At 36.6% G+C, this 10,518-nt stretch overlaps 2 protein-coding genes across 2 annotated transcripts; both read left to right on the top strand.

The window, feature by feature from the left end:
• The first annotated feature begins 1,816 nt into the window (after positions 1-1,816).
• Positions 1,817-4,790, top strand: LOC137727299 (lysine histidine transporter-like 8). The gene is made up of 5 exons (XM_068466163.1): positions 1,817-2,223; positions 2,360-2,496; positions 2,821-3,248; positions 3,950-4,081; positions 4,302-4,790. Exons 1-5 carry the CDS (start codon positions 1,817-1,819, stop codon positions 4,788-4,790), a joined length of 1,593 nt encoding a protein of 530 aa, XP_068322264.1.
• A 3,803-nt stretch (positions 4,791-8,593) lies between these two features.
• On the top strand, positions 8,594-9,265 carry LOC137728268 (uncharacterized). Its single transcript, XM_068467104.1, has one exon. The coding sequence runs from the start codon at positions 8,594-8,596 to the stop codon at positions 9,263-9,265; it is 672 nt and encodes a 223-aa protein (XP_068323205.1).
• The last annotated feature ends 1,253 nt before the right edge of the window (positions 9,266-10,518 follow it).

Here is a 10,518-nt window from a genome sequence, read left to right as displayed (position 1 = left end):
CAATTGGAATTATACATTACTAGAAAAGTTGTTAAGGACGTTGAGCAAACTGTATATGTTTTGTTAAGTACTTAATTAGGAAGGAGAGAAGTGTTAGCTAGTCTGAGTTACGTTAGCAAACTTTGTTAATGTGATGTGAAGTCGACCATTTTTCTTAGGTGTAACTAAGCAGCTATGCAGAAAAGGACGACATGTAATAAACTAAGAAACGCAGAAGCTTGAGCCAAGAAACCCCATGTTAATAAGTTTTTATCTAAATTTAAGACTAATATATTAAGGTCACAAGTCTCAAACTTTTGGTTACCAACTAATTTGGGATATGGTATAACAGTTTTCTGTGTAGGTCCAAATAGATATTAGTGAAGGGCTTAGAATCTAAAAGAAAAAATTGAGATAATAATAATTGGTGACTCCGGAACTACTTCTAATTAATAATCAACTACTTTGCGTCTATATTTGATTAGAGATAAATTTGTACATTCTAACTGTGCATCTATGTATAATTATGGACTCTAATTTGAAAACTTTTGATTATAAGTGATATATTTCTAATCTCAACTACAATAAGTGAAGACACAAAGTTCGAATCTAGGTCTAGTAAAATTAATACGAAAGCTTTAACTATTGAGACAATCGATATTATTCTTTAATTTGTAAACTTAACGGCACCATGGCTGTACTTATATTAACATTCGGGACACCAGAATAGGATGGCACTGGGCCTGGCTGTTATGACGTTTCTTATATTAGATTCCTTACATTTTCCAAGTTATATATGTCCATTTGCGCCCGTTTTATATATTTTCATTTTTCTTTTCCATATTTTCATGCACAACATGCATTTTCTTTTCTACTATATTTGTCTTATACGAGCATCTCCATGTCGCCTAAATTAGTCTTGTACGCTAGGGGTTGGCAAAGTCGATATGATGGCAGTCTTGAGGAATTATCAAACAATTTTATTTGAAGAAAATATTAAGGATTCTTTTGTAACTTTCTTTACCATCCAAATTGGTTATATTAATTTTTAGACTCGTACGCTAGGGGTTGGCAAAGTAGATATGATGGCAGTCTTGAGGAATTCTCAAATAATTTTATTTAAAGAAAATATTAAGGATTCTTTTGCAACTTTCTTTACGATCCAAATTGGTTATATATATTAATTTAACATATCATTTACATATTATTCTTGTAAAAAATAGATAAAATTAATGTACGTACAGTTGGATGTTAAAATACAATATAGGGTAAAACCTACAAAAGTGTCCCTTAAAATTGTGAGAAATCTTTAAAATGAAGGTATTGAATATGATGTACGTCTGTGGGTTGTGTCTACAAATTTTTAATTCCTTGTGGCTTAGGCTTAACGAAATATGATTTAGTCTAAGTCAAGAGAAGAAGAAGATAAGAGCAAAATAATCATGATAAACAAGTCCAGCAGCTGCCTAGCCCTCTATTTATATCTTGATCCAAATTTTAAGACAGCATCTTATGACTATACAGTGAAATATACCTAATAATTAATATACTATGGACGCCAACGTGTAGTTTGAATAATAAGGTTGTTAGTTGTTACTTGTTACCATATGTAAACAATCTTGTCCTATCTTTTCCAGTGGATTAGAGCAATGATTAATTCCCAAATATAAGCTAATATTAGGTTAAAAAACCTATACTGAATTGATCTATTTAATTTCCCTCTCTATATATAGACTAAAGTACGAGTTATTAATGTAAGTGGCTATCTTTATTTCTTGCGAGAAACTAAGGGAGAGGACGAGTTAGAAGAGCTAGCTAGTGAGAGAACTGAAATAAAATGTCTGAAACAGGAGGTGATGAGATAACCCCAGTCCCAATTACACCGGGGCTGCCTACGCCACCTACAGAAGATCCTCCAGCATCTATGTCTCGAGCAGCATCTGTGGCTTGGGTACAACCACTGCTGATCCCGGCTTCAACCGCCACCACCGGTGGTGGTGACCAGATAACACAAAAAACCCCGAAAACTTTAACCCCAAAATCTCGTACTCCACGGTTCATGACACCAATAGGGAGCCCCGTTAGGAGGGCTTTCCACCTCACAAGGCTTGACCCTCAAGATGCTTGGCTTCCAATCACTGAATCTAGGAACGGTAACGCTTACTATGCTGCCTTCCACACTCTTTGTTCTGGTATTGGAATTCAATCTCTTGTGCTTCCTGTGGCCTTTCCTTATCTTGGGTGGTAAGTCAACATGATTAATATGTTATGGGTATTGCTTTAATTTAACAATTAAAAGTTTGTTAGTTAACTTAATATTATTTTTCAGTGTCTGTATTATGGTACTTTTAAAAAAAATCGATTTGGTTAATTATTGCAGGACATGGGGTGTTATATGTATGACTTTGGCATTCATATGGCAACTTTACACTTTATACTTGTTGGTCCAACTTCATGAATCTCCTGAAACTGGCATCCGTTATTGTAGATACATTCAACTTTGCAATGCAACTTTTGGTAAGAACTACCATTTAATAAGTTTAAGCTAAATGCACACTAGTCAGAAGTGTACGAAACGCTTTAATTCAGTATTGCTTTTATACAAAATTAAGAAAATTTTGTTCTATATTCAACTAGAAATTGTTTGTGACGAAGCATAAAAAAGTGCTTTTGTAATCTCTAGCGCGGTATAAAAAAAAAAAAAAAAAAAAATATTTTGTCATCTATTATCGCTTTTGGCACTTCTGAAATTACTCCAATACAAGCCAAGCGCTAAGAAATTTTACAACCCCTATTCAAAAGTAACTTTTCCAAAACCATCCAATTTTCTCTCTTTCTCAGGTGAGAAGTTATCGAAGTTCTTGGCCTTATTCCCGATTTTGTACCTATCGGGCGGCACGTGCGTGGCTCTGATTGTCCTCGGAGGAGCAACATCAAAGTCGTTCTTCCAAATTGTGTGTGGAGCTACATGCACTGCAAAGCCATTGACACCAGCAGAGTGGTACTTGGTGTTTACATGCGCCGCAGTGATTCTGTCGCAGCTGCCAAACTTGAACTCCATTGCCGGAGTGTCTCTTGTTGGTGCCATCACAGCTATTGGCTACTGCACAATCATATGGGTTGTGTCTGTGGATAAGGGTAGACTTCCTCATGTGTCTTATGATCCCTTGAAATCCAACAAAAACTTCATTCACTTTTTTGATATTCTCAATGCACTTGGAATGATTGCCTTTGCCTTCAGAGGCCACAACCTTATACTTGAGATTCAGGTACGTCTATTAATCTCACAGTTTTAAGTGTATAGTAGTGTAATTAATTACGTACACTTGTCAATAATTACCGTTATCTTTTTTATGTTCATTTTTTTCTCAACGAAAAAAATGATTTAAAACTCAATTTTTTTTCGACTGAGAAAAAAATTGATAATTATTTTTCTGTAGTTTGTTAAAGAAGGTTTTGAGTTCATATATAACGAAACAGAGTTTTTGTTAGAAAAAGAAATCATAGAATTCATGATATTGTTGCAAAAAGAAAAAAAAAAGAATTCATTGTATATCGGGGACCCTTTTAAGAATCGTTGAGAGGGTGGGCACATACAATTGAAGTTCTTAGTATATCTTATTCTTTTGGTTTAGTATACTATAAAATCAGTATATGTTGGCCGAATGATAAACAAGTGGAGATAATTTAATTTATTTTGGTCTAACTCTTTTTAGTGTATCCATGTGAACAAATTATATTAAGTGATCATCCTACTTTTAAGTTGAATATTTTTTTTAAGCAAATGAAAAGAGTACGCCAAATAGTTTGCAAAAATAAAATAATATACAAGGGTTGTATTTAATGATGTTCGTATATGTTTTGCTGATCTTGAGCCAATGATGTTGATATTGCAACTCGATCGAATAGAAGGACTTCTGACTATATTTCACCAATTGCCTTCTAATCGGGGTTTTCTCTTCCATTACAGGCCACAATGCCATCCAATGAAAAACATCCATCACGCGTGCCAATGTGGAGGGGTGTCCAAATTTCATACACTCTCATAGCAATGTGCCTTTTCCCCCTTGCAATTGGAGGCTATTGGGCATATGGTCAGATGGTAACATGTCTGACTTATCAAAGTTCAACTTCCTTATTTGTCAGAAAAAACAAAACTGATATGAAACATATGAATTTAATTGTCTCTTGTCAGACTATTTACCATGTTAGATTTTCCATTCAAATAAATGAAATTAACAGTTTGACAATTTGTTAGATATCTCATACGGGAAGATTATTTAAGTGTTTGCGGACAATACTAATATGCATTTGGTTTGCAGATACCACGTCAAGGAGGCATGTTTGCGGCCTTGTACGGCTTCCATATGCGTGACACATCCCGATTGGTTCTCGGACTAGCAAGTTTGTTTGTTGTAATCAATGCTTTGTGCTCGTTCCAGATCTATGGCATGCCAATGTTTGACGAGATGGAGTCACAATACACTAGGAGGTTTAAGAAGGCAGCTCCATGGTGGCTTAGGGCTATCATGAGAGCTATGTATACTTATGGATGCTACTTCATAGCCGTGGCCATACCTTTCTTGGGAAGCATAGCTGGTCTGCTAGGAGGGATATCATTGCCGGTGACATTAGCATATCCATGTTTCATGTGGCTAAAGATCAAGAAACCCAAGAAGTACAGTCTAAGTTGGTGGGTAAATTGGGTATTAGGGACTGTGGGAATTCTTCTAAGTATCCTGTTGATTGCTGCTGGTGTTTATGTTATAATTGACACTGGTATTACAGTGAGCTTTTTCAAGCCTCAGTGATTACCAAGCAATGTCAAACGATGATATGTTGTGTCCGGAATTCTAAACTCTAGCTACTAATTATTCTCCCTTGAGCCAAAAGCTTAAGTAGCATATGTAGTTTTGCTTTGGATGTTTAAAGAAAGAAATTAATATCAAAGTGAATTGTTTCCACATATTAGTTTTGGGATTTTGGTTGCTACCAACCCCATCTAAACAGAATTCGATTCTTTTTTAACCAAAGAAGCTGCTACTACATAAAGTTATAAAATCACAATACAAGAGCTTATTGTAATCATGACAAGGCACCGAGAATAACCCTTCTTTTTTTTGTTGAAATTCTTGGGTTTGAACAACATCTTCATATACAAATCCCAAGGACAGAAAAAGACATAGAGAGTCCAAACCCTACCAGGGGACAAGCCCAAGAGATGATACAGTGAAGAGTGATTCTATCTACACGTAGAGTAGTTTTTGTATATCAAGTTAAAAAATTATTCAAAGACAATATATCCTTCCAGAAAATGACCAAAAAATAGCAAAATGTTTTTTTTCTTCTCTTGAACACCTGTCTTTATTTACAAATTTTAAACTAAATGAATTTAAAAAAAAAAAAAAAAAAAGAGATAAATAAATAAGGGTGTTCGATGTCTATAAATTGTTCAACGTCAAGGTGACCTTTCTAGATTGAGGTCATGCAATTCTTTCAAAGCATCTCGGCATGACCCGACATCTCGTACTCTAAGCAAAACATGATCTCATTTGATCCTTAGTTGATACATAGGATTTGGTGATGATCTGAAACGTTCCTTAACGGATATGGAATGTCATAGCTCATTTAGTACTAGAATTCTCTTTAGTGATCTCCACGTGACTTGGAGTCTATTGGACTCCATGGAATACGGATTGAGCTAATGTGGGCTTTATCAACTAATTAGCGAAGGTTTATGATGTTAACAAAATTAAGATAGCTATTCATTTAGCTAGTCTATTGGAGTTTTATTTTTTTGTATTTTTTGTTGAAGTAGTCGAAAAGCCTCATTTAGCTAGGCTATTGGAGGTACACTTACAGTTACTAGTTAGATTTGGCTAAGAAGAAAGAAAAAGTTATTTTTTGGTTTTTTATTTTTTTTGAACAAACGATATTATCTACAATATCTACACTAAAAAGGGCTTAGGTTCAAATTTCGTGGATGACAAATTTGATACCAAATTAGGCTGCCTACTGTGTGGCTTAGCCGAATTCCCCCTCCCCTTATTGTAAAAATATCAATGTACCCAAAAAAAAAAAAAAAAAAAAAAACGGTTTGGGTTGTGAAGTTTGTGGGTTTTAAGAGAATAAAAACGGCTTGGGTTGTTAAGTTTTGGAAAAAAATAATATTAAAATATTATAACTTTAGCTAAAATAAATTGTATTGTTGTAAGTGGTGGCTAGCCAAATTAACATATGAGTCATTTGACTGCTACAATAACAAAAATTTAACTAGTATTATTGGAGATACTTTTAGCTAAACAATTTCAAATGTTTTGTCAGGAAATATTTAATTTTTTAATCAAAATTATGTTGTTTCTAGTAGAAAATGCTTATGAATAGAAATGCTTCCTACTATCTTTGCTCAAAAAAAGAAAAAAAGAAAATCTTCCTACTAAAGCACATCCAAACATCCAACAGATTATATTATCCATGTATTTTGTCAATCCTATTGATATTTGGTCATGTTGGCTAAATATCAATAATGTACTTACTATTTATGGATTGGTACTCAACACCGGTTACTGATGCCCTACCATCAAGTTGTGTAACTTGTGCAATGTATCTATCAATATCTGTAAAGGTGATAAAGTTCACCACTCATGTAGGCCACATTACCCACTGTTGACCCTAAAAACTACTAAGCCTATGTGGCACGCAAGTTGAGTAATCATTAAGCTAACTACGTCATTCGGTTGTGTGCGGGGTGTGCCAACTCGTTGGCTAAGCTCGGCCGAGGAGTAAAATGTGTTGATGTTACGTTGAGCGCGCTGCTGACTTCTTGATCTTGTGACTGTGGCCAAGGAAAGAACACGTCTCGGCCTTCGGGTTCTAGAGCATGAAGATAAGGCTGCTAGTCTTGCAAAGTTCACGGATCGTTGGCATCGGGTTCGGTCACGGTGATTATATTTGTAAGAGTATAAGCACGCCGAATTGGCACCAAACTATACAAACACAAGTGCTCGAAAGACATGTATGTCTTAATGGTAAGTGTGGTTCGGCCGTCAGAATGCTGAACTCTAAAACTTACTTGCGAATATCCAATCATAAAACAACTCGACGTTCAATGCACCGAGCCCAGTAATCTGTAACACTTCACTTCGCCGAAAATGCTAATGAGATGACCTCTGCCACTAAGGCAAAAATCCTTCTCGACCAAGACTTGGATAGATAACCAATCGGCCTCGACGCAGTGTTGTTTATCCAAACTGAAGGTTTTCCGCGGTCGGTTGATTCTACAGCAACAATGTTGTTTATCCAAACTGAAGATGTGTTGGCAGAAAAAGAAAATAAAAATCTCAAGGTTGTTGAGAGGTTTCATTTAGAGCGAGAGTTTGCATATGGCAGTTTGTGTGTTAAATTGGAGAAGCTTGAATGATGCACTCCCCTCTATATATATAGCAGCGAACCTACTTCTGGCCGAATCAGAGATGTATCCAGACTAAAACTCCTAAATCTAATCTGATTAGGATTCAGCCAATCCTAGTTCCAATAAGTTTCTAAACTAAGCTCTATAATGAATCAGATTCACTCCTGACTTCTCAGCGCCTTCAACTTTGAAACCCTCTTGTTGTACCAAGACTCGACTTCTTCGCTCTTATCCAAATCAATCTTTCTTGCAATAGGACTCAGCTGACCTGATTAGGTGGCTTATGACAGCTGGACGACCCATAGTATTTTTGGAAGAACATTAGACCGAACACAAACCTAAGCTCGGCCCAATAATATTATTTTAGGCCTAAACATTACTCCCTCGCTTCTGAGGTCTTTGGCCTAGGACTCCTTAACCGAGTTTCGACCTTGAAGAAGTGAAATCAAACCCTCAAGGTATCTTTAAAAGACAATGAAAAGTCTCGAATATTCCATCCACCAGGCGCATTTATGAAGCACAATTGCACGATCTTAATTTTGTCAGACGTTCTGCCACGTGGCGATGCCTCGCTTATTCATCTGCATTTAATAATGACTTTTGAATCGCGCAACCGTCGAAATGTCTTTTGCACCATTAAACCCGTTGCCACACACAAACGTGCATCTGCAATCTATGAGTTCTTCAGACTCTTAACCTGGATTTTTGAATATTCATCATGATTACAAAATCCCTTGGTCGATTTTATCCCTTATTTTAAAAGACTAAACTGTTGATCTTCTTCCCAAAATGCCTATAAATACTCAACGCACATTCATTCAAATTTTACACTCTCAAAATTCTTGAACCTCTTGTCAGTTGCTCTCACAACCCAGAAATCTCAAACCCAAAAAAACCCTCGAGTCTTCATCAATGGTTTCCAACACTTTTATTACCAAGCCTTCTGAGGAATGCACCAAGTGCAAAGACTTCATCGACCAAAATGCTAGCAAGACCCTACGGTTTGAAGGCGATTCAAATGCTACCCACCAAATATTGGGACCACTTTTCAAAGACGTCGTCCCAAAGGCCATCACCGACATGCTCAAGTTCCATTGCTTGAAACCCTTACTCCAAGGGTATGATTGGTCAAAGTGGGATTTGGCTAGGCCTCAAGGAGTTTAGCCCTCGACCCCTGCATCCTAGACAGCTTGGGTCGAACAAATGGAAAAATTCTTCAGCACGGAGTGGAAGACTTTTGGCATTTATGATACCATTAAGCTTACGACCGTTGAGATTCTCATAGACTGGGAACTTCTCATGGCTGCCCTGAGCTTTTGGTGCTCGGCCACCAACACAATGGTACTCCCTCTCGGCACCATTGGTCTGACCGTGCTCGACATATCAGCCATCCTTGGCAGTTCTTCGTTTGATCTTCTAGTCGATACTGTCTTTCCTGGGTATCAATTCGACTTAGACCTTAAATCTTTATTCAACGAGCGTGCCCTCGAGGCCCTAAAGAAGAAAGACCAAGAAGCCCTAAAAGAAGCAATCCAGAAGCTGCACAAGAACTTCTTCAACTATAACACTCTTGTCCACCACTTTGCTGGCCGAGGGGAAGAAAACCTACGGAAAGGGGAACATGAAGCCTTCCTATTCTACTGGTACAACAAATTTATTGTTTTTACCAAGTTAAACAAATGTTTGATCGAAAACATGTCAGTGGCTGAAGCCCTGGCCAGTTGTCACACCCTAGCTCTTATTTCGACCATCCTTGCCAACCTCATGCGTTGCCTAGCCAAAGCGACCATCACCAAAATTGACCCGCACCAGAACGGCCCACTCCGGTTTTTCCAGCTCTGGTTGCAAGTCTACTTCGCCACCCTGAGGCTATAAATCCCTAGCTTCAAGTCCACTGAAGCGCTAGGTCTCCAATTGGCCTCTAGACCAGCTCCTCCTCACTCAGCCGAATAAGTCTTCAAGTACTTCTTTGGCCTAGAAGATCTTTTGGACGACGAATTCCTGATTTGCCATCATCAGGATTACCCCTCTTCCATCAAGCTTCCATCCTTGGCATGGAATGAGACCTAAGACGCCAATCTTCGACAAAACTGGGGGGCGTTCGTGCTAGCTGATGTGGTAGAAACTAACATATAAATTAAACCCTATAAATTATGCAATTATAGTATGAGTAAATAGGGATAATTTTATTATGGGAATTAGAAGGGATGTTAATCAACACACATTAAACTTGTAAAACTAAAAATTAAGTTAAACTAACATCTAAACAATGACTGGGGGGATTTTGGGAAAATTTAATGAGAACAAAAGTAAATGGTAGCAAGTAAATTAAGTTGTGAATGAAATATGGGTGAGAGGATAGCTAGAGGATTCTTCTCCACACATGAAACATATGCATATAAATTGATTTCCAGTTATTCCTCCTATAAACCATGAATGACAATGCTCCAAATTAATTGTGAACAACACTAATTAACTCTCAGATTTTCCTAAGTTCATTGAATTGGACTCAGCGACGCAACTAAATTATTTTTCTCAAGTTTCCTAACTATGAAAAGCATGATAGAGATACATCTTAAAGATCATTAAGTTTTGTGAAAATCATAAGCATTGACAAGGCATTCATAGATCATTAAATTTTGTGAAAATCATAAGCATTGACAAGGCATTCATAACTATGAAAAATATAATACTCCTGCCAAGAATTTACTTAACTCAATCATGACTAGTGACTTTTACTACTTACAAATAGAAGTTCATAACGATTAGGTGAAATTCCCTTATATTCTAGCATCAAATCCCTGCATGCAAAATAAGTGTGCACCCTTAATAAACATACAAGAATAAGTTCTCTATAAAGCAGATAAGTAAATCGCATTCATGAAATGAATTCACTTCTTTCATTCCCCACCACCCATGGAAAGGCCTTTTATGAAACAATAACTGGATGTAATCAATTTATATAAAACATATGATCATGGTTTTGAATTCACCTCTAGCTAAAAAGAAATTTAGTTACATATATTCATCATAACTGAAAAACAATATAAATTAAACATTGAAAATTAAAACAAAGAGAGAAAGAACCCAGAAAACTCCAGCGACTTCAATGAATGATTACAGGTTGC

This window comes from Pyrus communis, chromosome 3, assembly GCF_963583255.1.
Source record: "Pyrus communis chromosome 3, drPyrComm1.1, whole genome shotgun sequence".
NCBI classification, from domain to species: domain Eukaryota; kingdom Viridiplantae; phylum Streptophyta; class Magnoliopsida; order Rosales; family Rosaceae; genus Pyrus; species Pyrus communis.
Note: the sequence above shows the minus strand (reverse complement) of the source record. Positions and strands in the feature narration are given on the sequence as shown.